Genomic DNA, 27,883 nt, shown 5'->3' on the forward strand with positions numbered 1-27,883 from the left:
GCGGAGGCGGCACTCCCAGTTACCATCTGTTGTTGGAGTGGGAAGAACAGTACCCTGCAGGGGTCTGTTGGCCTGGAACAACACCAGCATGGCCATAACACACAAGAACAGTGTAAGAGGGGGAACGTGGAGGAGAGACTCCGCGTTCCCGCCTGTTGTGGGTTTTTTGAGAACGGAACTCTGAAGGGATCCATCGCCCCTCTGCAGTCTGTGGATTCTTCGCCTGAAAACACGCTCTGAGTTCGCATGATCCTTGGTGGAATCTGAACCTAGGATCCCAGCAATGCAAGGCTGTAGTGCTAATCTGCATTAAATATGCAGGCGTCATCCGAGGCAGGCTGGTAGACCCAGACCGATAGAGGAGGGATCATGAAAGGACCATCACTGTGACCAGTAACGTCATGGGCTGCGACAGCGGCAAAGCCCACTCGGAGGGCTATAGTGCAGTGTAGATACCAGTCCCTGCAAAATGAGGCTGTACCACAGGATACCCCCTCACATGTTAATCCCTGTATTCTCTGCAGGGAAAACAATGGGACCGCATAGTCAGAGCACTTACCCAGGACTGTTGCCCGTTGGTGCTCCAGGTCCAATAAATCCATGGTGGGATTTTGATCCCAGGACCCCATGCTGCCAAGCGCCTTCCAGTGATCTACCGTGGATGTGATGTGCCCCTTTAAGTTGGGCACTGCTCAGCGTTCAGGCATGTAATCCACTGTATCCTGAGAGATCACCCGGGTGGACAAAGAAGGCCCCCGGGGTTTGCAGAGGCTGGAAGTCTCGCAGAGAGCGAGAAATGCCAGATCGGGGGCATGGCCTAGGTTAAAAATATGGAACACTTCATGAATGTGTGTCATCCTTGCGCAGGGGCCATGCTAATCTTCTCTGTATCGTTCCAGTTTTAGTATATGTGCTGCCGAAGCGAGCACGGTGCAGTGTCATCTGGTAGGCGGAGCCTCGAGATTGCTGCGTGAATAGCGCCCAAGCCTGGGCCTAAATTTCTGCGGCCGGGCTGATCGTTACCCGGGAGAGGGGGGGAACGCCACGGTGGAGCGCACTGCAGTCAGACACAATCAGAGGCGAGAGCACAGCAGCAGGTGAATGGAGCTCTGGGAAGGAATCCTGCAGACATGTGTGTGTCATGTTTGCGCTGGGAGCAGATCTTGGGGTGCGCACCACATGTAGGGCTCATGACACCCTATGCACATAAATCTGGCCAGACACCGATGGCGCCGATGTCATCCGGTGAGCGGAGCCTCGAGAATGCTCCGTGACTGGGCCTAAGCCGGGACCTAAATTTTGCGGGCGGCCGGAGCGTTACCTCAGGGAGAGGGAGGGCCACAGGGAAGCCATGGCTGAGGCTGCCTGTCAGCATGGAGCTAGTGCTGAATATCCCGCTGCAGAGGCCCACCGCCGACGGGCTCCACTCACCATCGGTGCGCGTCCCGGCATGGAGCCGCCGTGGATGACTGGGTTTCAGCGCCGAGGAAAGCGCACGCACTCTACTGTTCTGCTGCAGGTCCAGGTATTGCAGCATGGACGGTGCAGGGGAAACAACCTCCATTCACCATCCCTTTGTTAGGGAGGTGGAGAGGAACTGTCTGCCTCCTTCCATCATCTGCTTTAAGAGTGGTGATGCAGTGGGGGCTGCACGGACACCAAAAGGGGGTACCGCTGTACATCCACAGAGTTCAAGACCCCGGGAGGATAGGGCCAGATGTCCGGCATTAGGCCTGGCTGCAGAAGAGGTTACATGGAGGCGACACTCCATGTGCTCGTCTGTTGATGGTGCAGGGAGATCGGTGCCCTTTAAGGGACCAGTCACCCCTGAAATCAGCCCAGGCAATGGCATCCCACGTCGCAGGAGAGGATATGTGGAGGTAACAATCCACGTGCTCACCTGTTGGTTTGGGGAGATCGGAGCCTTGAAAGGTTCCGTCACCCCTTCATGCAAAGAAAAAGTATAAGAGTAAAAGATTGAAAAATAAAATAAAAAAGTATGGTCTGAATAGTACACCTCAGTGTAAAGTGAAACTGATTCAGTTGCCCTTAGCAACCAATCAGATTCCACTTTTCATTCTTCACAGACTCTGGAAAATGAAAGGTGGAATCTGATTGGTTGCTAAGGGCAACTGAGTCAGTTTCACAGATCCAGTTTTCATAGATAAATCTCCCCCAAATCTGTTTTCTTTTCAGATAACCCATAATGGCAAATAATTTAAATACAGATCAAAGAAATTGGATTTTAAAAGAGTATTGGAAATCTCAAAATGCCGAAACAGTTAGAGCAAATTGGGTTGAAACATTTGGTACTCAAGCCCCAAAGAGACAAGCCATAAAACTGCATTCGTGACAAATTCGATGCCACTGGCTCAATCCTTAATGAAACTGGTCGACCCAAAATTGCCTGTACAGAAAATAAACAACTTGTGGCTGAAACATTTGTTCAGAGTCCAAAAAAGTCCACCAGAAGAGTCTCTTTAGAATTGATAATTTCACGGGCTTCCATCAAGCGAATCTTGAAATCTATTGGGTGGAAAGCTTATCGTCCACATCTATTTCATGGTTTATTGGAGGATGATCCAGACAGGCGGCTGCAATTTAGTGAGATTATACTTAACAAAATTGAAGAAAATCCAGTAATTTTAGATAACTATGAGGAGTGATGAAGCTTCTTTCAAATTATCTGGCCATATTAACAGACAATTGTATTTACTGGTATAATGAGAACATGCATTTAACATTAGAGCAACAACTAAATGAGCCTGGTGTCAATGTTTGGGGTGGCATTTCAAGTTTTGGTGTTTTTGGACCATTTTTTTATGGAACAGTCACAGGAGATAAGCATCTCGAAATTCTAATGAATCAAGTTGTTCCCCAGTTACAGCAACAGCCCAATTCAAATGACCTTTATTTCCAACAAGATGGGGCCCCTCCACATTATTCAAGAGTAGTCTGTGAGTATCTTGATGAAACATTTCCTAATAAATGGATTGGCCGAAGAGGCCCACTTGATTGGTCGGCACGTTCACCAGACTTGACCCCAATGGATTTTCTCTTTTGGGGCGTACTCAAGGACAAAGTTTACAGTCGAAAACCAAAACGTGTCAGCAATTGAAAAATGACATAAGAGATGCATTTCAAGAAATTAATACCCAAAGAGACTTGTGCAAAAATGTTTGTCGCAGCGTAAAGGGCCTGTCACACTAAGCGATATCGCTAGCAATATCGCTATAACGTCACTGGTTTTTGTGACGTTATAGCAATATTGCTAGCGATATCGCTATGTCTGATACTTACCTCCGACCGCTCCCCCGCTGGTTATCGCTGATCGCGCAAGAACGTCCTGGACTGTTTCTCGTCATCAGCTTCCTGCTGTGACGACGAGCGACGCGTGGACGCGGGCGGGAGGACGTCAGGATCGCCTCGTCTGACAAGTAAGTAGTGACCCCCGCGATGTCGCTGGTGAGATCTGCCTGTGTGGCAGCTCACTAGCGACCACTTATCGATGTACCAGCGATCCTGACCGCGTCATATCGCTGGTCAGGATCGCTGGTACATCGCTAATGACAGTACCTTAAGAGGCAGACTTCAAAGCTGTGCAAATTGTGATGGAAAACAGTTTGAGCACCTGCATTGAAAAAATTTAAGGGCTTCTGTATTATTGTTCAGAATAAAATGTAATTGTCAATGTTATGCTTGTGTTAGTAAATTTAATTTTATATATAAATCAAAATAAATATTTTCTGTCCACCTACTTTTGGACCACCCCATATGGACAGCAAAGTGATTTTGCAATAGAAACGACTAGGAAGAGTCTGAGTCTTTCAAGTCATATTTCAGGCATTTTTTTTCTGGGGGAGCGAATCTGCGCCAATAATAAATTCCGTGCGCACAGACCCTAACTAATCTTCACAGTCAGGGCGTGAGTTTAACCCCTTCATGACCCAGCCTATTTTGACCTTAATGACCTGGCCATTTTTTGCAATTCTGACCAGTGTCCCTTTATGAGGTAATAACTCAGGAACGCTTCAACGGATCCTAGTGATTGAGATTGTTTTTTCGTGACATATTGGGCTTCATGTTCGTGTTAAATTTAGGTCGATAATTTTTGCGTTTATTTGTGAAAAAAAAAAAATCAGAAATTTGGCAAAAATTTAGAAAACTTTGCAATTTTCAAATTTTGAATTTTTATTCTGTTAAACCAGAGAGTTATGTGACAAAGTGGTTACTAAATAACATTTCCCACATGTCTACTTTACATCAGCACAATTTTGGAAACAAATTTTTTTTTGTTAGGAAGTTATAAGGGTTAAAAATTGACCAGCGATTTCTCATTTTTACAACAAAATTTACAAAACCATTTTTTTTTTTTTTTTGGGACCACCTCACATTTGAAGTCACTTTGAGGGGTCTATATGGCAGAAAATACCCAAAAGTGACACCATTCTAAAAATTGCACCCCTCAAGCTACTCAAAACTACATTCAAGAAGATTAACCCTTCAGGTGTTTCACAGGAACTAAAGCAACGTGGAAAGAAAAAAAAAAAAAAAACACAGGATTTTTGGGTTGCTTACCGTAAAATCTGTTTCTCGGAGCCTTCATTGGGGGGACACAGAGACCATGGGTGTATGCTGCTGCCACTAGGAGGCTGACACTATGCACAAAAAGAGGATAGCTACTCCTCCGCAGTGTACACCCCACCTACCGGCAGGGAATTCCTCAGTTAGTGAGAAAGCAGTAGGAGAAGTAACAGAATAGATTGAAAACAGAACAAACAACTCAACTGTAACCAATCAACCAAAGTAAGAACAGGAGTTGTAGAACATGGGAGGGTGCTGTGTCCCCCAATGAAGGCTCCGAGAAACAGATTTTACGGCAAGCAACCCAAAAATCCTGTTTTCTCATTCGCCTTATTGGGGGACACAGAGACCATGGGACGTCCCAAAGCAGTCCCTGTGGTGGGAAACAAACTTCCATCAGGCCAGTGGACTCACCACCGCTGCCTGCAGGATCCTTCTACCTAGGCTGGCGTCCGCCGAAGCGTAGGTGTGGACCTTGTAGAATTTCACAAACGTGTGAACCGAAGACCAGGTTGCAGCTTTGCAAAGCTGCAGCGCGGAGGCTCTGTGGCGTACCGCCCAGGAAGCACCCACTGCCCAGGTAGAGTGCGCTCTGATCCCCGGAGGGGCCACTCGATGCTTAACCCGGTAGGCCTCCAAAATTGCCGATCTGATCCAGCGAGCAATAGTAGCTTTGGAAGCCGGGTGACCTTTCCGCACCCCATCTGGAATGATGAAAAGAGAGTCTGTCTTTTGCAAGGAAGACGTCCTAGACAGATAGACTCTCATCGCCCTGACCAGATCCAGCTTGTTCAGGGACCGCTCCCGAGGGTGAGTTGGACTCGGACAGAAGGACGGCAGAATAATATCCTCATTGAGGTGAAAGGAGGACACCACCTTCAGAAGAAAAGAGGGCGGAGGCCGCAGAACCACCTTGTCCTGGTGAAGTACCAAGAAAGGAGGAGAGCGGCAAGAAAGAGCCGCCAATTCTGACACGCGCCGGATGGAAGTGATGGCCACCAGAAAAGCTACCTTCCAAGAAAGGAGAGAAAGGGAAATATCCCTGAGAGGCTCAAAAGGAGAACCTTGCAGAACCTCAAGAACCAGATTAAGATCCCATGGATCCACGGGCGCTCGATACGGAGGAGCCGTGTGAGCCACGCCCTGAAGAAAGGTTTTGACCTGAGGGCGGGAGGCCAACATCTTCTGAAACCAAATGGACAGCGCCGAAACTTGACCCTTCAAGGAACTGAGAGCAAGCCCCGCATCCAGCCCTGCCTGAAGAAACGCCAGAACGGAAGGGAGCGAAAAGCACATGGGCGCGATGTTATTGGCCTCACACCAAGTGAAATAGGCCTTCCAAGTACGGTAGTAAATTTTGGAAGATGATGGCTTCCTGGCTCGAATCATGGTATTAATTACCCGACCGGAGAATCCTGCTTGTTTCAAAACCTTGGTCTCAACAGCCACGCCGTCAAATTGAGCGGCCGAGAATTGGGGTGGCAAATCGGGCCTTGAGACAGCAGATCTGCCCTGTCTGGAAGCTTCCAGGGGGCGTCCGGGAGAAGGGTGACAATGTCCGCGAACCAAGACCTTCTGGGCCAAGTCGGGGCGATGAGAATGACTGGAATTCCTTCTGCTTTGATCTTCAACAGCTTGGGAAGAAGAGGCAGGGGAGGAAACAGGTAGGGGAGCTCGAACTGCGACCAAGGAATGGCCAGAGCGTCGGCGCCCACTGCGAGTGGATCTCGAGCCCTGGATACAAACTGTGGGACTTTCTTGTTGAGGCGAGAAGCTAGCAGATCGACGTCCGGGGTTCCCTAACGACGGCAGAGCTGAAGAAATACCTCCGGATGGACCACTCTCCTGCCGCGAGACCCTCGCGGCTGAGAAAATCGGCGGCCCAGTTGTCTACGCCGGGAATGTGTACCGCGGAGATTGTCGGTACCGAAATCTCTGCCCACTGAAGGATCTTGGACTCTTCTGCCAGGGCTGAGACACTCAGTGTCCCTCCTTGGCGGTTGACATATGCCACTGCTGTGGCATGGTCTGTCTGAATCCGGACAGGCAGGCCCCTGAGGAGCCTCTCCCAGTGGACGAGAGCCACATGGATCGCTCGTATCTCTAGGACGTTGATCGGCAGAGCAGTTTCCTGAGTCGACCAACGACCTTGAACAGTGTGATGGCGGAACACTGCACCCCAGCCGAGGAGGCTGGCATCCGTTGTTACAATCTGCCAGTGAACGGGAAGAAAAGACCGCCCCAAGAGGATGAGAGGTGACGTCAACCACCAGTTGAGTGACCGCTTGATCCGGCATGAAAGACGAACAGGGTGATCCAGGGACAGAGCCGACCTGTTCCATCTCGACAAAATGGCGTGTTGGAGAGGTCTGGCGTGAAACTGGGCAAAGGGAACTGCCTCTATCGCCGCCACCATCTTTCCCAGGACCCTCATGGTTGTTCGGAGGGACGGAAATCGTGTGGTCTGCAGCGATTGTACATCCTGCCGTAGGGAGAGAATCTTCTCTTGTGGGAGAAAGACCCTTGACCGACGAGTGTCGAACAGGAGGCCCAGAAACACAAGACGTTGAGTAGGAACCAGACAGGACTTTTTCCTGTTGACGATCCACCCGAAATTGGAAACAGTGTCTAGGACGATCGTCAAATTTCGGCGTGCCTGTTGGAAAGAGGGAGCTTTGATCAGAATATCGTCGAGGTACGGAAAAAGAACGAGACCTCTGATCCTCAACAAGGCCATCAACGCAGCCATGATCTTCGTGAAGACTCGGAGCGGTGGCGAGACCGAAGGGCAGCGCGACGAACTGGTAATGTTCCTGGCGAACCGCAAAACGCAGGAACTTCTGATGTCCGGAGAATATGGGAACATGTAGATAGGCATCTTGGATGTCTATCGAACACATGAATTCCTGCTCCTCCATGGAAGCGATTACCGAACGAACCGACTCCATCCGGAAGTGGCGAAGACGGACTCTCTTCTTGAGCAGCTTGAGATCCAAGATGGGTCGGACCGCCCCGTCTTTTTTCGGCACGACAAATAGGTTTGAATAAAACCTTGTAAACCGCTCCGATTCGGGCACAATCACCCCGGAACTGAGGAGAGAGTCGATGGCCATAAAGAACCCCGGGACCAAAGCTGGATCTTTTGGAGGACGGGATTCGAAGAAACGATCCCGTGTAAGAGAGACGAACTCTATCTTGTTTCCTGACGATACAACCTCCTTGACCCAAGCGTCCTCTACTGAGGCCAGCCAGACGTCCCTGAAGAGGAGAAGTCGACCTCCCAATTGGAAGGGACCCTCGGCAGTCGACGATAGTCATGCCGATGTAGACCGTCCAGATCTGGATCTGGATGGTCTGCCCTGGGCAGAGTTGGATCGCCAGGAAGGAGTGGGCCTGAAGGAAACTTTGTCTTGGCGCGCCTTAGGGTCTGTTGGTTGGATGGGTTCTCCGCCGTATTGAAACGGCAGAAAGACCGAAAGGGTCGAAACTGATGCCTTAGTGGAGGTCTGCGAGGCTTGGACTGAGGCAGGAGAGAACTCGTGCCACCGGTGGCATCCTTAATAATCTGGTCCAGTTGGGATCCAAAGAGGCGCCCTCCCTGAAAAGGCAGATTGGTAAGAGACTTTTTAGAAGACAGGCCCGCCTGCCAGGCCTTGAGCCAAATTGTACGTCGGATTGCCACAACGTTACTTGACGCCTGGACTGCGCAGGATGCGGCATCCAAAGAAGCAGAAAGCAGATAATCCCCCGCATGGGAAATCTGATTGGCGAGATCGGCCAATCGATCTGGTTGTGCTTTCTCTAGGGCCCCTGACGAAGATCCTCTGCCCAAGTAGCTATGGCCTTTGCTGCCCAAGATGAAGCAAAAATTAGGCATACCGCCATTGAAGCCGCTTCAAAGGCAGACTTCGCTAGGGATTCTATAATCCTATCATTAGAATCCTTTAGAGACGCCACGCCTGAAAGCGGGAGAACCGTGTTAGTAGAAAGCCTGGACACGGGCGGGTCGACCGAGGGGGAGGCAGACCAGTTGTCCGTGAGCTCTTTAGCAAACGGGTACAGAACGCAGAGACGCTTTCCTCTTTGAAAGCGTCTGGTCGGATCTCCTCTTTCCCTGGTAAAAATCTTTCCAAACTCAGAATGTAAAGGGAATACCCTGGAGGGTGTTTCCTCCCGTCTGAACGAAACCTCCTGATCTGAGGATTTCGCAGGGGGGTCAGCAATGTCGAAGGTCTGATGGATCGCTGCAATGAGGTTCTGTACAGTAACCCTCATGTTCGCATCCTGGTCCGAATCCAGCTCTAAGATCCCCTCAGATGACCTGTCCGAGAGCGCTTCACCTGACTCGGGAGAGGAGGCCCGGGAGGGAGGCTGCCGAGAAGGACTATGTGGTGACATGGGGCGAGGAGAGGATTCCGGCTGGAGATCCTGCCTGGGTCTTTTGCGACTAACGCTGGACGACTCAGATGGAACCTCTTGAGGCCTGCTGGACCCTGTAGAGGTGTCCAGGGGTAACTTATCCAGAACGGCTACTAGGGACTGAGACACCCTGATGAGGTCTGCCACTGACTGTGATAGAGACGAGGCCCAGCCGGGCATGGGGAGGGTTCACTCTCGCCTGGGGCCCTAGATGGCTCCTCGGCGGCGTCAGGTTGAATAGGATTGCTACAATCCAGGCAGAGGGAAGTGAACTGACCTGAGGGAAGTTTGCGATTGCAAGAAGAGCATGCAAAGAACTAGAGTGCAGGGGGGAGCCGCAGGGCGGTTACGGTCAGATTTGGAGTTAGACATAGTGAAACCTGAGGTAGTGCCGGAAGGTTGGGGGACAGGGTGCAGAGAAGGGTGTCAGCCTGCAGATGCAGAGCTACTCACGGTCCGGTTACCCCAGAGTCGAAGGTATCCACCTCTCTGCAGATGCAGGACAGCGCGATATCCGGCTGGCAGGCCCAGGGAGCGATATCCGGCTGACAGGGGCGTCCGGCTGTGCAGCTGCAAAGATGGCGACCGCCTGAGATGAAACCGGGAAAAACGCGCTCTCAGGGGAAGGAGGGCGGAGCTAAGCGCCTGTTGAATCCGGCGCCGCCCCTGGCCACGAACAGGCTGAGAAGGGCGGTGGGAGGGCCTGGAACGGGCAGGAGAGAAGCCCGCTTAGAAGAAAGGGGCGGGGGGCGTGGCCGCGACGCTAAGGTAGGCCCGGCGCGGAGGTGCCGCAAAATGAGCACCGCCGCGAGAGGACCCTGAAATACCCGATCGGAGAGTCGGGGTAGAAGAGGGCGGTGAAGGGGCTGGCTGTAGGAGCAGGATGGGCGCAGGAGTTCGCAGCGCCACCGCATCCCTGCTCCAGGGAAGACGCTGCAAACGTGCCCTCGGGGAGGAATGCTGCGGGCCAAAGGGTCCCCATACTTACCCGTCCCGGGAAAGTACCTGTACATGAAGAGTCTGCGTCTCAACCAACCGACAGGCTCTGGTAGGCGAGTGGGTGGGAGACTGGTGACGAGGACCCTCTGGATCGCTGACACATCTTCGTGTTGGCGTCCGCCTGGAAGGCTGGTGGTCCTGCTACGGAGAACTGTGAGGATACGGGGTGGCAGTACACGCCGTACTCACAGACTCCTAGTGGGAGTACAGAAGTGACCATTCACACTGTATCCCTCTGGGAAAACCTGAAAAGGAACGACGCACATCGAGGTAGATATGGGTCTAATTAAAGACCCGTGTCCACCTCCTACTGACACTAAGCTAAACTGAGGAATTCCCTGCCGGTCGGTGGGGTGTACACTACGGAGGAGGAGCTAACTTTTTTTGTGCATAGTGTCAGCAGCATACACCCATGGTGTCTCTGTCCCCCAATAAGGCGAACGAGAAATGGACATTTAATTTTTACAACAAAAATTTTCTTTTAGCATCAATTTTTTCATTTTCGCATGGGCAACAGGATAAAATGGATCCTAAAATTTGTTGGGCAATTTCTCCTGAGTACACCAATACCTCATATGTGGTCATAAACCACTGTTTGGGTACATGGCAGGGCTCAGAAGGGAAGGAGCGCCATTTGACTTTTTGAATGGAAAACATGCTGGAATATTTAGCGGTTGCCATGTCACGTTTGGCGAGGCCCTGTGGGCCTAAACATTGGAGCTCAACTACAAGTGACCCCATTTTGGAAACTAGACCCCCCAAGGAACTTATCTACATGCATAATGATCACTTTGAACCCCCAAGGTGCTTCACAAATTGATCGGTAAAAAAAAAGGGTTTTTTTTCCCCCAAAATTTTATTTTAGCCTCAGTTTTTTCATTTTCACATGGGCAACAGGAACAAATGGATGCTAAAATTTGTTGGGCAATTTCTCCTGAGTACACTGATACCTCATATGTGGTCATAAACCACTGTTTGGGCACACGGCAGGGTCCGGAAGGGAAGGAGCGCTATTTGACTCTTTGAATGGAAAATTAGCTCCAATCGATATTGGACACCATGTCGCGTTTGGAGAGCCCCTGTGTGCCTAAACAGTGGAAATCCCCCACAAGTGACCCCATTTTGGAAACTAGACCCCTTATGGAACTCATCTAGATGTGTGGTGAGCACTTTGAACCCCCAAGTGCTTCACAGAAGTTTATAACGCAGAGCCATGAAAAAAAATCATTTTTTTCCCCTCAAAAAAAAATGATTTTTAGGCAGCAATTTTTTTCCACAAGGGTAACAGGATAAATTGGACCCCAAAAGTTGTTGTCCAGTTTGTCCTGAGTATGCGGATACCCCATATGTGGGTGGGAACCATTGTTTAGGTGCACGTAAGGGCTGAGAATGGAAGTAGTGACGTTTTAAAATGCAGACTTTGATTGAAAGGTCTGCGGTCGTCGTTACGTTTGCAGAGCCCCTGATGTGCCTAACCAGTAGAAACCACCCACAAGTGACCCCATTTTGGAAACTAGACCTTCCAAGGAACTTATCTAGATGTCTGGTGAGTACTTTGAACCCCCAAGTGCTTCACAGAAAGTTATAATGCAGAGACGTGAAAATAAAAAATAAAATCTTTTTTTCTTTTTTTTCACAAAAATAATTCTTTAGCCCCCAATTTTTTATTTTCCCAAGGGTAATGAGAAATTAGACCACCAAAGTTGTTGTGCAATTTGTCCTGAGTACGCTGATACCCCATATGTTGGGGTAAACCACTGTTTGGGCACACGTCGGGGCTTGGAAGGGAGGGAGCACCGTTTGACTTTTTGAACGCAAAATTGGCTGGAATCAATGGTTGCACCATGTCGCGTTTGGAGACCCCCTGATGTGCCTAAACAGTGGAAACCCCTCAATTCTAACTCCAACCCTAACCCCAACACACCCCTAACCACAGCCCTAACCCCAACACATCCCTAACCCCAACCCTAACCATAACCCTAACCCCAACCCTAACCCCAATACACCCCTAACCCTATCCCTAACCCTATCCCTAACCCTAATTCCATCCCTAACCCTAGCCCTAACCCTCTTTCCAACCCTAACCGAAAAATAAAAAATAATTTCTTTATTTTATTAGTTGTTCCTGCTCATGGGGGTGATAAGCAGGGGGTTTGTTTACTTTTCATTCTATTTTGATTACTGTGATAAACTCTCACAGTGATCAAAATAGAATGAATGAATCTGCAGCCGGCGGGTGCACTGCAAATGCGCCCGCCATTTTCCAAGATGGCGGCGCCCATGAAGCAGGACCGCGGGACACCGGGAGCAGGAGAGGGACATCGCAGGTACCGGGGGGGGGGTGGTCGGAAGGTGGTGGGAGCCTAGAGAAGGGGGAGGGGAGCAGATGACGGCGGCGGCACATCGCCGCCGTCAGTCGGTATCGGGGGCAGATCGGCCCCGTGAGTCGTTGGGGGGGGGGGGGGGGGTGTCAGATCACGGTCTCCAGCCATGTCCGATGCTACTGCAGCATCGGCCATGGCTGGATTGTAATATTTCATCAATTTTCACTGATGAAATATTACTATCGCTCTGATTGGCTGTTAAAAGTGAAACAGCCAATCAGAGTGATCGTAGCCAGGTGGGAGCGAAGCCACGCCCCCTATGGTGAAGAACAAAGCCCCCTGTATCTGTGGGTCGGGTGACCTTTCAGTGACCCCGGTCACCCGACCCGCAGGGGGGTTTTAAAGTCATGACGCTACATAGGCGTCATGGGTCATTTTGGCACGCCTTTTCATGACGCCTATGTAGCGTCAAAGGTCGTGAAGGGGTTAAAGAGGTTGTCCGGTCCAAGTCTGCAGTCATCCAGTGCACACACTGTTTGCGAGGATTTGCCGGTTAGGCTGGAGTCACACTAACCGTATGAAAAAAAAAAAAAAAAAAAATCGGTTCGAGTCTCCATGCCGAGAGTCGCACCAATGTTCTCCGTATGGTCATCCGTGTGTAATATGTTTGCAATGCAATTTTCTCGCAACTATGTATCCGTATGGTTTTACATTTCTCACTGATTTTCCCCATTGAATTTAATGGCTCAACGGGCTGAAATGAGGAAAATTTGGGCGCATTTGTCGCAAGCTAGACGAATGGCCCATGTGGTGTCCAAGTTTTTCTCACACCCATAGGCTTGCATTGGCGAGTTTCGGACAATATATGCGTACAATCGCAGCATGCTGCGATTTTACACTCCCGACTCCAAGACTTCTCCCGCGCTGCGCCAATCCTTTGGAATGCTCTACCCCAAGAAATTAGGACTATCCACAATTTGCATAGTTTCAGGCGCTCCCTCAAAACACATTTGTTCAGAGCGGCCCATCACTTTCACTAATCAAAGTCTATGTGTAAGTGTGCATGAGTAGCCCATTCACTATCTCCATCCATCCCTCACTCCCTCAAGATGGCGGGACCATCATTGTAAATACATCACTGTAAATACACACCTGTACTTTGTATCTCCCCCACCTCATTGTAGATTGTAAGCTCTCACGAGCAGGGGCGGCTTATTTTGCTTTAATTATTGTATTGTTAACGTTGTTACTTATGACTTGTGTTTTGAAACTGTTAAACTGTAAAGCGCTGCGGAATATGTTGGCGCTATATAAATAAAGATGATTATTATTATTATTACACGCACGTCGAATATGCCTGAGAAAAGATACGGTGATGTGAGCTGCCCCATAGATTAACACTGGTCTGAGTGCTATGTGATGTTTTCTTGTATAGCGCAGTCGTCATTATTCTACGGTAGTGCGACTCCAGCCTTAAACATACTCCCGGTCAGTGGGCGCAGCCTCGTTCCATATGCAGTGAGGACACCTCTACTGGACGGGGTCTGTCCAGGACTATACAACTTATACATACCCTCCAGTTTGGGCTCAGAAATCAGCAAATCCACGCAGCCCACAGTCCCAAGCACTGGGGGAGGGAGTGGGGGGATTCATAAGCCTGCAGTCACACAGAGTAACTGCAAACTTATCGATTTGCACCACACAACTCCTTTAAAGCGAGCATTCAATAACGGAGCCTGCTACATATAAAAAATAAATTAAGCACTGATCAAAACGTAGTTTTTATTACTATTATTTTGGGATAAATTCTAGTTTGGCATATAAAAAAAAAAAAAAAAAGTGTTTCTATAGCCTTATCAATGGGGAACAAAAAAAAGGTGTATGATTCTTGGAAAATGGCGACACAAACCAGTTTTATTTTCTTTTGTTTACAAAGTTCTGAAAATGTTGAATCGTTAAAGAACGTTCCAGTTTCATAACAGTGATTTCCCCAGTAAAAAAAAACTAAAACAAACTGCTTTATTGAGTAAAGAAGATGGGAATACCCAAAGACTGAGGATTAAAAAAAAAAAAAAAAAAAAAGTACTGCCTTGAGCACTACACATTTAATATTACGAGATTTTAGATGATACAGTGAATAAAAAGACGACGGTAAAACTCTTGCATTACCCCCAACTTTGTGTTGATTAATACGATGAATGTGCACATTAGCTGGCGAGCACTATTGCTGCTAACAATGGGAAAAAAGTGACGCCATTCAAAAAAGAAAGCAAAAACAGAAGTAAATAAACGATTTAAATAAGAGGCAAACGCAATCAATATAATTCTGAAGGAAATGGATCCTCCTACAAAATCATCTGACAGACATTCTATTGCTGGCTTACATTTTCACACTTGGATGACAGCAGATGACGCAGCAGCGCTATAGACATCTGTTCCTACATAGCACTTCTAAAAGTGATACTGCTGACACACAGCCGACAAAAGCAGCCATGGACTACAGCCGGGAGAGAGCCAATTACAAGTGGAGCATTGGCACACAGTGGCTTATCTATTCTAGTTATGCTCAATAGTAAAGGCAAGTAACAAGGGTCCCCCATCCAGAAGTTACAGAGGAGCGACCCCATGCAGAAGTTACAGCAGCTACAAAGAGAGCCTCCTCCTCTCTGAAAGACCCAACCTATTATCCATGGAATACAAGGGCAGTGCATTGATTTTAATGGGCGCCATGTAGTCCTCCATTGCACATACAGTGGTGGTCCTGCAGATAAACTGAACACAGTTCTTGCGGTGGGGTTTTCCTGCAGATTACAGCAGCAGTGGAGCACCACGTAAGGACTTTATTCAGAGAATCTAGCAGAAGCAAAAATGTTGAAAATGGACTTTAGCGTCTTCTCAAGTTAATGCTTCGTTCATTATTCTCTTAATAGACTTGCTCAATACCATAAAGGAGCAGAAAATATCTTGCACTGACACACACGCACCCATTGTGAATGGCTCCGAGCAGATCAGCAATGATAGCTTTTAGCTGACTGACAGCGCAGAAAATCAAATTATATCCTGTCAAGTCAGAACCCTCTGTTTCATCAGTCTCTCTAATGTATATCATAACTCTGTTTGCTCCCTTTCTTAGTGAGCATTTTCCAGTCATAATGCTGCAGATCAGCAATGTGATCTAACACGTGCACTGCAGCGGACCTCCAGGAGGAGGCAGGAGAGTATGTAATGGATAGGACCATCCTACGTGTTACATAGCCATTACACCACCGTGCCGTAACGTCAGAGACATGGGATGAGCGACACGGACAATGGATACAATCTAATGCAAAGAGGAATTTACCTAAATGGATAAGACATAATAGAAAACTAAACTACTTCTCAAATAAAAGTGCCTGTAGCTAGGTTATAAATATTTAACCAAAAATAACAGCAGTCACAACTAAAGGTTTCTTTCACTGTCTAGCGGCAGCAGCAAGCACACCGAGTTTTATCATTTTAAGGAGTCAACCTTTATCACCATTCCATAAGACCCCTCCCCCCACCCAAACACAAAAAATGTTCTTACACACATGGTCCATGGGTGTTTGAACAGAGTGACATGGCAAAGCTCTCGATTGACAAATATTCAATGTTTAGGAGATGGACGGAAATGGTGCTGTACTCTGTCAGTCTCATAGATCCTGAAAGGAAGGACACTGTGCACACGTGACCACCACGTCAATCAATTTGACACCACTTGTGGCGACACATATTAAGCAAGTGGAACAGGCTGCCACGAGAGGTGATGAGTTCTCCTTCAATGGAAGTCTTCAAACAGAGACTGGATAGACATGTGTCTGAGATGGTTTAGTGAATTCTGCATTGAGCAGCAGTTTGGACACTATGACCCCAGAGGTCCCTTCCAACTCTAACATTCTATGATTCTATGCACCTCCTGGGAGCATAAATGCTCATTTTATCAGACATCAATATTCAGGAAACCATCAGGAGGCCCCCATACATCAGATTAATTAAATATTAGAGTTGAGCGAAAAGATTCGTGTTACCCTACCCTGGTCTGGCTGCCATGGAGGACTGGACTGTATGCCGGACCAGGGTAGTCTTCATGTTCATGACCAGCATCCTGTTAAGGTACGGTCACACTTAGCGGTGTACCAGCGATCCCGACCAGCGATATGACGCGGTCAGGATCGCTGGTACATCGCTAAGTGGTCGCTAGTGAGCTGCCACATAGGCAGATCTCACCAGCGACATCGCTGGGGACGGGGGTCGCTACTTACCTGTCACACCAGGCGATCCTGCGTCCTCCCGCCCGGCTCCACGCGTCGCTCGTCCTCACAGCAGGAAGCGCCACGGGAAGCTGACGACGAGAAACAGTCCTGAACGTTCTCGCGCGATCAGCGATAACCAGCGGGGGAGCGGGTCGCTGGTAAGTATCAGACACAGAGATATCGCTATAACGTCACAAGTTATAGCGATATTGCTAGCGATATCTCTTAGTGTGACATGCCCTTTAGTCTCGCGCTTATAATGCCCAGCGACAACATGATGAATGTGGGGCCTAGTAAGCACATGAAGTGCTCAGGATTCCAGGTCAAGAATATCAGCTGCCATAGAGTACTGTCCTAACCTGGCTGCCATGGAGGACCGATCCAGAGCAGCTCAAATCTTTTTGCTCAACTCTTTCTAATATGAATGGTGGCCATAGGAGAAAGAGGATATAAAGGGGATCCTGCTGGGGTTGGCTCACAAAAAAGATTATATTTAGAGACTAGTTGCAGAATGTATTAAAAAGTGCTACTTTGCACACGGATTTCGTGGGCAGAGTTTAACAGAATAGAATCTAAAGACATACTGATGGGGAATTCAGATTGGGGACAGCGATGACAATATCTGTAAACCACTGCAGATTATGTAAGCATAATAAATACTATCATTCACCTATAGGAATCTGTTCTAGTTACATAGCAACCAATATGCACTTAAATTTCATCTTTCTCATGTAAAATACCCAAAATTAACAACACTTACATGTTTCTGGTTACAAAAATATAAATTTAGAGCGGCAGATTGTATGTTGTTTCATCTTGGGCCATCTGTCCTAAAGGTTCTCAAGTGAGTTTTATATACTTTATCTAGGACTGTCAGAGTATGTTTCCACGGTCAGTAAACGCTGTGGATTGTACGCTGCATACAGCAGCAGCGTCCAATCCGCAGCGGCCAAATGTTACAGCATAGTTGAGGGGATTTTATGAGATCGTATCTCCACTATGCGTGCAGGGACGCCTCCGGCTTCCCTGTGTAATCGAACATGTGGCGTGTCTTTCTAGACCGCAGCATGTCTATTTATCTCGGAAACGCTCAGTCTCCGCCAGATAAATATCACCATCCTCTGTATACGATGTGGTGATTCCGCATGGTTCAATGAACACATGCGGAATCACAGCGCGTACAAAAGCCGGCAGCACTTTGGACGGAGCTGCCAATACTGACCGGGGGAACATACACTTATTGGAAAATGTTGGTACATTTTTCTTGTACGATTACTGGACAGACAGATACAATCACAAGTCAAAATAGATTGTAGATTCAGTACCTTAAGGAAAAATTTACAGTAATCTCTTTTCAGAGTGTAAATAGCAACTTCACGAAGCCCTTCCAACCCATACATGTCAGCAACCGAGAGTATCTGACTACAAGAGAAAGAAAGCAGAAATCAATGGGGATCGTCATCACCATGCGGCAAGAAATAAACATAGAGATGTGTGTGTATATATATATATATATATATATATATATATATATACACACACACACATACATATATATATATATACAGTGCCTACAAGTAGTATTCAACCCCCTGCAGATTTAGCAGGTTTGATAAGATGCAAATAAGTTAGAGCCTTCAAACTTCACACAAGAGCAGGATTTATTAACAGATGCATAGATCTTACAAACCAAAAAGTTATGTTGCTCAGTTAAATTTTAATAAATTTTAAACATAAAAGTGTGGGTCAATTATTATTCAACCCCTAGGTTTAATATTTTGTGGAATAACCCTTGTTTGCAATTACAGCTAATAATCGTCTTTTATAAGACCTGATCAGGCCGGCACAGGTCTCTGGAGTTATCTTGGCCCACTCCTCCATGCAGATCTTCTCCAAGTTATCTAGGTTCTTTGGGTGTCTCATGTGGACTTTAATCTTGAGCTCCTTCCACAAGTTTTCAATTGGGTTAAGGTCAGGAGACTGACTAGGCCACTGCAACACCTTGATTTTTTCCCTCTTGAACCAGGCCTTGGTTTTCTTGGCTGTGTGCTTTGGGTCGTTGTCTTGTTGGAAGATGAAATGACGACCCATCTTAAGATCCTTGATGGAGGAGCGGAGGTTCTTGGCCAAAATCTCCAGGTAGGCCGTGCTATCCATCTTCCCATGGATGCGGACCAGATGGCCAGGCCCCTTGGCTGAGAAACAGCCCCACAGCATGATGCTGCCACCACCATGCTTGACTGTAGGGAAGGTATTCTTGGGGTCGTATGCAGTGCCATCCAGTCTCCAAACGTCACGTGTGTGGTTGGCACAAAAGATCTCGATCTTGGTCTCATCAGACCAGAGAACCTTGAACCAGTCTGTCTCAGAGTCCTCCAAGTGATCATGAGCAAACTGTAGACGAGCCTTGACATGACGCTTTGAAAGTAAAGGTACATTACGGGCTCGTCTGGAACGGAGACCATTGTGGTGGAGTACGTTACTTATGGTATTGACTGAAACCAATGTCCCCACTGCCATGAGATCTTCCTGGAGCTCCTTCCTTGTTGTCCTTGGGTTAGCCTTGACTCTTCGGACAAGCCTGGCCTCGGCACGGGAGGAAACTTTCAAAGGCTGTCCAGGCCGTGGAAGGCTAACAGTAGTTCCATAAGCCTTCCACTTCCGGATGATGCTCCCAACAGTGGAGACAGGTAGGCCCAACTCCTTGGAAAGGGTTTTGTACCCCTTGCCAGCCTTGTGACCCTCCACGATCTTGTCTCTGATGGCCTTGGAATGCTCCTTTGTCTTTCCCATGTTGACCATGTATGAGTGCTGGTCACAAGTTTGGGGAGGGTCTTAAATAGTCAGAAAAGGCTGGAAAAAGAGATAATTAATCCAAACATGTGAAGCTCATTGTTCTTTGTGCCTCAAATACTTCTTAATACTTTAGGGGAACCAAACAGAATTCTGGTGGTTTGAGGGGTTGAATAATAAATGACCCTCTGAATAAACTTTTCACAATTTAAAAAAAAATTAAACAAAGAAATAACATTCTTTTTTGCTGCAGTGCATTTCACACTTCCAGGCTGATCTACAGTCCAAATGTCACAATGCCAAGTTAATTCCGAATGTGTAAACCTGCTAAATCTGCAGGGGGTTGAATACTACTTGTAGGCACTGTATATATATATATATATATATATATATATATATATATATATTTGTGTGTAATTATTTGATCAGATATTATATAAAACCTAAAATAAGAAAAAGCAATTGGTATAATGCACCATATGCAAATAATATTTTCACAAAAGTTGCCAACAATAAGCAAAAATCCCTATACTGGGAAATGTGCCACCAAACAATCATAAATATCTTTTGTGGCGACCTATTCCTTATACTAAAGAAGGTCCCACACAATGGCACATTAAACAATTATCTTTATTCATAGAAAAATACAATTTGCACAACAAAGATTAAAAAGAAGGTGCTGGACCATAATGAGAGACAATGGAACCATTGAAGCGCCACACCATACAATATTTCATAATACAAAGGAATCTCATGTATAAAACGCTACCAAAGAGGGTTAACATAGTTTACTCATCAGCTGACTATCCTCAGACATGTCCCGCTATATGGGGGCATTACACCCTCCAATGTTCCCTCTATTGAATTCCCATATTAAGGCCAACATAAGCCTAATAAACACATAATGGGTGCAACAATACATGTAATGGCATACCATGAACTGGTGGTGCTTCCTGGAACATCCCTCATGCCCCGACGCGCGTTTCGCTATGCTTCATCAAGGAGGCATTGTATTTTTCTATGAATAAAGATAATTTTTTAATGTGCCATTGTGTGGGACCTTCTTTAGTATAAGGAATAGGTCGCCACAAAAGATATTTATCATATGCAAATAATGTAGGATAATCAATTTCAAGCTTGGTTTTAAAATGGACAGTGACACAGGTATAAGGAGGTACTACAGGTGATCGAGCACACCTAATGATCACAGGATATAAGAGGAGGAGTATTTTTGCCACAGTCATCTCAATTGGAATAATGTCCTTCAGTCCAGTATAAAACTTTCTAGTTATCTACTTCTGCAGAGCCTGTGGAGAGGGTATTTCTGATCAGAAAAATATTGATTGTTTAAATTAGGAATTTATGGCAAATGTGTATTTTAGTATATTATGGATTTAAAAAAATAAAAAAAACACACAAGCACAGAAATATTGCAAGGTTCACACTGGTCACTAGGCCTGATTCTAGATCCTGTGCAGCAGCCACATGAACTTAGGATGCAAGAGAATGGCTTTGAATCCTTGACTTTTATAGAGAAAAACGAGGGGGACAATACATGGGCAGAAAGGTCTCATCCGCTAAATCAGTGAAGATAAAGGATGCGGTAACTGCTCACCTTGTGAGATTGTGCAACCCATAAAAGTTAATACTTTGGGAGGCAGTCGTACCAGGTGCTGTAAACCCCAACAGGATGGAGGATCCAACTAAATAATCAGTTAGTGGAGAAGACTGAATAGTTTACAACTGTTGTTGTTCTCCTGATGAAGAAGTCTGCCAACTTTGAAACATGGTGAGAATAAAACCACATTTCGTTCTGAAACTGCATTTCAGACCTTTATTGTGAACACAGAACCAGCAGCACAGATTTACCCATTCTTTTCCACTACCTCATTGACTTTTATAATTTGTGGAACCATATTGTGGTTCTCCAGAAGTGGGTTCAACTTCAAAAAGCGTTGAGAATAAACCGCATGATCTAAACCCTCATCATGTCCTCTGGATTTTTTTGAATCTAGCACAGCAGTGCAGACTAAGGGGTACTTCACACTAAGCGAGATCGCTGATGCGTCACCGATTTTGTGACGCAACAGCAATCTCGCTGTGTGGCACACATCAGCGACCCTCACCGGGTATCACTGATCGAGCAGGAATGTCCTGGGCCATTTTTTGATCGTTGGTCTCCCGCTGGCCAGCACGCATCGCGTGTGGCAGCGGGAGACCAACGATCAGCGAGGTCCCAGTGCTGTAAGCAGATGCTGGGCGCTGGTATCCAGATAAATAGCGGGTAACTAAGCGCGCGTGTCGCTTAGTTACCCGCTGTGTACCCTGGATACCAGCGTGCTTCACAGCAAGAGTTGGTATCCAAGGTAAACAGCGGGTAACTAAGCGACACACGCCCTTAGTTACCCGCTATTTACCCTGGATACCAGCATCCTCACAGGTCCTGATCGCTGGTGAGTCTGCCTGTTTGACAGCTCACGAGTGATCATGTAGCGACGCACCAGCGATCCTGACCAGGTCGTATCGATGTCGGGATCGCTGGTGCGTTGTTTAGTGTAACTGGACCCCAATACTCCTATTCTCCATTTGGTCTACACAGCGGGATTTCCTGACCTGTGAGTACTGCCGCAGCTGTCATACCTCGATTCCTAAGTTGTTGTCACGGGTGTGTCAGAGGCTGCAGACAGTCCCACTGCATCTGGCTACAGAAGGGCTCAGCTGTTGGCCTTGCAGGCTAGTGGCCACCTCCCCCAGCCTTAATGGGGGTCACCTGGAACTGGGTGTTTATAACGCCCAACAACCTGTTGGGAGTTGCAGGTGTTATTTTCTATTTGCATTTCCCTGTTGAGGCTTGGAGCCGTAGCAGTCTGCTAGCGTCCTCTTTGGTGTTTGGAGGGTGTCCATGTTTCTCTCTAAGTGTTCCCTTGTTTCCTTTGTCTATCCCAATTGTCTTTAGCGGAAGTGAGGATTGACTAGCGCTCATTCTGACCTCCTCGATGCAAGGCTTATTGCCAGGGTAAGGCAGGGATTAGATATCCTGCTCGGCGATAGGTGCGAAACCTATACAGGGACAGTAGGACAGACAGGGTGACGTTAGATCTGTCTAGGGGTCTCTACTCCCACTTTCCCTAGTGTTTGATTTCCCTTCCCTTATCCCTTTGAGTTGCACTTTGTCCTACATGGTGCATGACAGTTGTAGGTTAAACAATCCCAAAAGGTGAGCAAGTCCTATACCTCTCACATAGACCAATTTCTCGACCAGATAAGACCCTATTGCGCTAGGTGCCTCCCCCTCTTATTGACTTTTATGAAAGCGTTTACTAGACTTTTTTCTATTTTTCATTTTGCCCTCTATGGTGTTTTGGTTGCTAGTGGATGTAGGAGGTCAGGTGTGATATCACCTATCCTGACTGATAGACCCTGTGTGATCTACTGCATACAGAGGTGTTACCTGTCATTGTAATCCTGCCTGTCATAGTGACAGCTGTATAGTCATCTGTACAGAACAGGAAGAGGGAGTTTAGTATTTGGCCTCATTCAGATCACAGTTTTATTTGTTGGTTTATTGCGCAAACAAGAAAATTGAATCATATGTCACCAGTGTGCTGCGTTGGATTTCCATCCATTTCTGGTCTCAGTCTGTGTTTTTAGCTTGAGTGCAGCATTCATATTTCTCAGATGTAAAAAAGAATAAAAAAATCTAAACTGTCACTTACCCATTAGTCAATAAAAGATTGCACTCATATGACGGGTCTCATCGCCTTTTTTTATTTTGTGAACAATTTGTTTGCAAAAAAAAAAAAAAAAACATTCTCGATTTCACTCTAATGTGCATGTGGAAAAACAGACGTGTAAATGGCAACTTAGGCTCAGAGGTCTTAGTAAAATTAAATAAATAATAAAGTCACAAGATTACAGAAATGCTTTAAACAGATAGCAATATGGATAATCATATAATCCATCCATTGACCTCAATACGGGCTCAGAATTGCACAGACCAGATCTACGAGGACGCGCACTAATGTCTAGTTTCACATGACATAGGTGAAAACTCCTAGCAGCCTTGCTGAAAAGCAATGCAACTCTTTCAAGAGCCTTCTTATCTCACCCTTGTTACAGTTAAGCCCATGCTCGAAAAATGACAAAGGTGGAAAATATCATTATCTCTGCAAACCAATTCCTTACTGATAAGTCTGCTGAAACAAAATGCAGACTCAGCTCTTCCTGCATCATTTCATGGTTAGAGGGATCTCCCCATAATGTTTTATGGTCAATGTGCTCTGCAATTCATGCTCATTACAGTCCAAATAAAGGGTTTTCATAAACTGAATATCAAACATTTTTACCCAGCATCAATGTTTCTTGGAAGATCCATTATTCCTCCATATATGAAGTGCAAGAGGACGGTCATATCTGCTGGTTTAACACTGGGAAGATAAAACATTAATAAAGGCATAATGCTGTCAGAAAATAATATGCCTAAACCATTTAAGAGAAAAATTAAAAAAAGCGCAAACAATATACCGTGTATATATATATATATTTTTTTTTTTAACACACTGGGAGCAACAGTTGTTGTTAAAGATGATAGAACTAGTTGGTGGGGTAGTTAATCAAAGAATATTTTAAAAGGGATATCCCAATTGTAAACAAACAAAACACCACACCAACAACTCAGATTTTTGTAGTCTCCGGATTCTGTAATTATGTACAAAGAGAACTATCAGGGCTTCTACACATGTTGCATGTTTTTCAAGGGTAAGGCTAAGTGCACACGTACCGGAACTCTCGCGGAAATTACCTCGAGAATTCCGGAATTCCATTCCGCGGGAAAATCGCATTTTAAATTCCCGCGGAAAAACTAGCATTTTGCAAGCGTATTTAGCTTGCAAAATGCTAGCGTTTTCCAAGCAATCTGTAGCATTGCTGGAGAACTGATTGACAGGTTGGTCACACTCGTCAAACATAGTGTTTGACGAGTGTGTCCAACTTTTTACTACTGAGGCCGCCTATGCGGCATCAGTAGTAAAAGATAGAATGTAAAAAAATAAAAAATGGTGTTCTTACCTTCCGACGTCCCGCGCATCCGTTCCCAGTAATCCTTTGCGAAAATGCCCGCGATGTCTCGCGGTAATTCGCGATGACGTCGCGTGAATGACCGCGAGACTTCGCGATCCCGCGAGAACGGACGCCATCGCGGACATTTTCGCAAAGGCTTACTGGGACCGGGAGCGTGGAGAGAGGCGGGAATGCTGCTCGGGACGCCAGAAGGCAAGAATAACAATATTTAATTTTAAATTCTATTTTTTAGAGGGATATGGCACCCAAAGCCCGGAGGACAGTCTCCTCTCCTCCGGACCGTGGGTACCATCCGCAATTGTTCTGCTTACTTTCCGCATGGTGTGCACAGCCACATGCAGGAAGTAAGCGGAACAATGCATTCCTATGGGTGCGGGATCGCCGCGATTCCGCAAATTAATGAGCATGCTGCGTTTACCGCGAAGCGATTCCGCTGCGGTAAAAACCGCAGCATTAGCACAGCATTGCGGAATCCCATAGGAATGCATGGGATGCTTATTTTTCGCGGCAAACTCGCGCGGTTGGAAACGCGAAAAAAAACGCCACGTGTGAACTCAGCCTAAAAGGTTATAAAGTAAAAAAAGCCACTGCACTTTAAAGTACCAGCAAAGTGAAGGAGACTTCTGAAGTCTCCTGCACATGCTGCTTATTTATTTTCTTAAGGAATCTGGTGAAAAGCTTTTTTTCCCTCAATCTGCAGCATGTCAATTCATTTAGCATATTTGCCACATTTTTCACCCAAATGGGGGGGAAAACAAGCTTGTTTTGTGCAGCAGTTAAACTTGCCATCACCAGAGTATTTGCAGTAGATTTTTCTGCACGAAAAACCAACATGTGCAGCACATAGCTTAGACAATATATTAAGTCATCTGCACTGAGGGGTCTGTTATACAGATGTAAATGATGAAGCCTCTGGTAGAAGTCTAAAACATTTCAGCAGCTGCAGACAGTACATATTAAAGACGTGACGGCACTTTCTGACTAAATGAACAAGAGTGTTTAATACGGGATGTAATTACCCTTCAATTCTGATTAGGTCTCGAGAGGTCTCAGCCCAACATCCACTCAACATAGCAGCAAAGTAAGTAGATCTGGCACACAGCACAGCCCTGTAGAGAGAACAGAGAATAAACTCAAACAATATTGGTTTATAACCCATAATAAACTGTCTAAGACAAAATCTTATGTCTTTAAGATTAGTTTTATTAAAGGGTTTGCGCAAAGATGAAGTTTCCCATCTTTGGATAGAGGATAACTTCCTGATTACTTGCGGTCCCAAAGCAGAGACCTCTACTGATCCCCACAAGGAGTCTCTGGAGAGCCTTGTCTGGACTGATTAAATGAAGGTCAAGCATTCCGCACCTCCACTTTATTCATTCTCCCCAGAGTGTTACAATTGCCAGGGAGTGATGTACAGTAGCACCCCTCTTAGAGACCAAGGAGTAATGGAAGATGCATAAGGAGACCTCTGTGTCAATTATGTTTTTTTGCTGTTTAAGGTCTATTGCAATAAAATAGCGGTCATTACATCCACTGTTCTCTGCGGACTTTGTCCCAGTCTACACAACAAAGCTGGCCCGTGAACTGCAAAACTAAGGAGGTGCCAGCCAGAGGTAAGCCATCTATTACTGTGCGAGATAAACGTAGACCCAAAAGAAAAAATTACCATGATCAAAAGCAAAACTTAAAAAAAAAAAATAAAAAAAAAAAACACCAATGCATGAAAGCATTCATACACAGATCTGACTGATCACAATGTCTGAGATTTCAGTAGAAAGAAAGCCATTCCATGAGCTTACAAATATGCTTCCCAGCTTCAGATCTGTGATAGCGTGCTGTATGTGTAAAGACCCAAAGGGACTGTCCTAATTACCATTTTTATCTGCTCCCCAAACACAAAGTACAGGGATAGAGCCATAACAGGCTCAGGATAGCACCAGACTACACAAAGCATAGGAGTTCTCTTATGAAGGGAAAACATTACACTAACCGAGAATGACAAAACACCATCTAAAATACAAAAAGCAACGGTCAGTGGAAAACCAAAATTACATCGACACCAAGTTTGTAAAGCCCATAACACCAGCGATATTTGGGATACTATAACTATTCTAATTTTTCCTGAAAAAATCCGATGCATAATGTACAAACACCATGGTCCAATCAAAACCAGTGATCATAAATAGAAGCCATGTCCTGGCGCATAATGTGCAAGAAAAACAGGATTTTTGGGTTGCTTACCGTAAAATCTGTTTCTCGGAGCCTTCATTGGGGGACACAGAGACCTTGGGTGTATGCTGCTGCCACTAGGAGGCTGACACTATGCACAAAAAAAGGTTAGCTCCTCCTCCGCAGTGTACACCCCACCGACCGGCAGAGAATTCCTCAGTTAGTGAGAAAGCAGTAGGAGAAGTAACAGAATAGGTTGACAACATAAACAACTCAACTGTAACCATTCAACCAAAGTAAGAACAGGAGCTGTAAAACATGGGAGGGTGCTGTGTCCCCCAACGAAGGCTCCGAGAAACAGATTTTATGGTAAGCAACCCAAAAATCCTGTTTTCTCGTTCGCCTTATTGGGGGACACACAGACCTTGGGACGTCCCAAAGCAGTCCCTGGGGTGGGAAACAAACTTCCATCAGGCCAGCGGACTCACCACCGCGGCCTGCAGAATCCGTCTACCTAGGCTGGCGTCCGCCGAAGCATAGGTGTGGACTCTGTAGAATTTCACAAACGTGTGAACCGATGACCATGTTGCAGCTTTGCAAAGCTGCAGTGCGGAAGCTCTGTGGCGCACCGCCCAGGAGGCACCCACTGCCCGAGTAGAGTGGGCCCTGATACCCGGAGGGGCTCCGCGACGCTTAACACGGTAGGCTTCCAGGATAGCCGATCTGATCCAGCGAGCAATGGAGGCCTTTGACGCCGGGTGACCTTTCCACGCTCCATCAGGGATAATGAAAAGAGACTGTCTTTCGCAAGGAAGTCGTCCTAGACAGATAGACTCTTACCGCCCTAACCAGGTCCAGCTTGTTCAAGGACCGCTCTCGGGGATGAGTTGGATTCGGACAAAAGGACGGTAGCACGATATCCTCGTTGAGGTGAAACGAGGACACCACCTTCGGAAGGAACGAGGGCGGAGGCCGCAGAACTACCTTATCCTGGTGGAGAACTAGAAAGGGAGAGCGGCACGAAAGAGCTGCCAATTCCGACACGCGTCGGATGGAGGTGATGGCCACCAGAAAGGCTACCTTCCAAGAAAGGAGAGAAAGGGAAATATCCCTGAGGGGTTCAAAGGGCGGACCTTGCAGAACCTCAAGAACCAGATTAAGATCCCATGGATCCACGGACGCCCGGTACGGCGGGACCGTGTGAGCCATGCCCTGAAGAAAGGTCTTAACCTGAGGACGGGAAGC

General features: G+C 46.7%; 1 protein-coding gene and 1 non-coding gene across 2 annotated transcripts in view; both read right to left on the minus strand.

Annotated features, from left to right (window-relative positions):
* Window positions 1-27,883, minus strand: part of BTBD8 (BTB domain containing 8) — a 118,214-nt gene that overhangs the window by 53,650 nt on the left and 36,681 nt on the right. The window contains exons 5-7 of the mRNA XM_073571461.1: window positions 25,489-25,578; window positions 23,737-23,817; window positions 17,923-18,019 (exon numbers count right to left, since the gene is read on the minus strand). Of these exons, the coding sequence (XP_073427562.1) occupies window positions 17,923-18,019; window positions 23,737-23,817; window positions 25,489-25,578 (268 nt within the window). The remainder of the gene's footprint in view (window positions 1-17,922; window positions 18,020-23,736; window positions 23,818-25,488; window positions 25,579-27,883) is intronic.
* LOC141086033 (U6 spliceosomal RNA) lies at window positions 825-929 on the minus strand. The gene has a single exon (XR_012231474.1). It is a non-coding gene; the product is annotated as a U6 spliceosomal RNA (small nuclear RNA).

This window comes from Dendrobates tinctorius, unplaced genomic scaffold, assembly GCF_039654945.1.
Source record: "Dendrobates tinctorius isolate UK_male_01 unplaced genomic scaffold, ASM3965494v1 ptg000029l, whole genome shotgun sequence".
Taxonomy (NCBI): domain Eukaryota; kingdom Metazoa; phylum Chordata; class Amphibia; order Anura; family Dendrobatidae; genus Dendrobates; species Dendrobates tinctorius.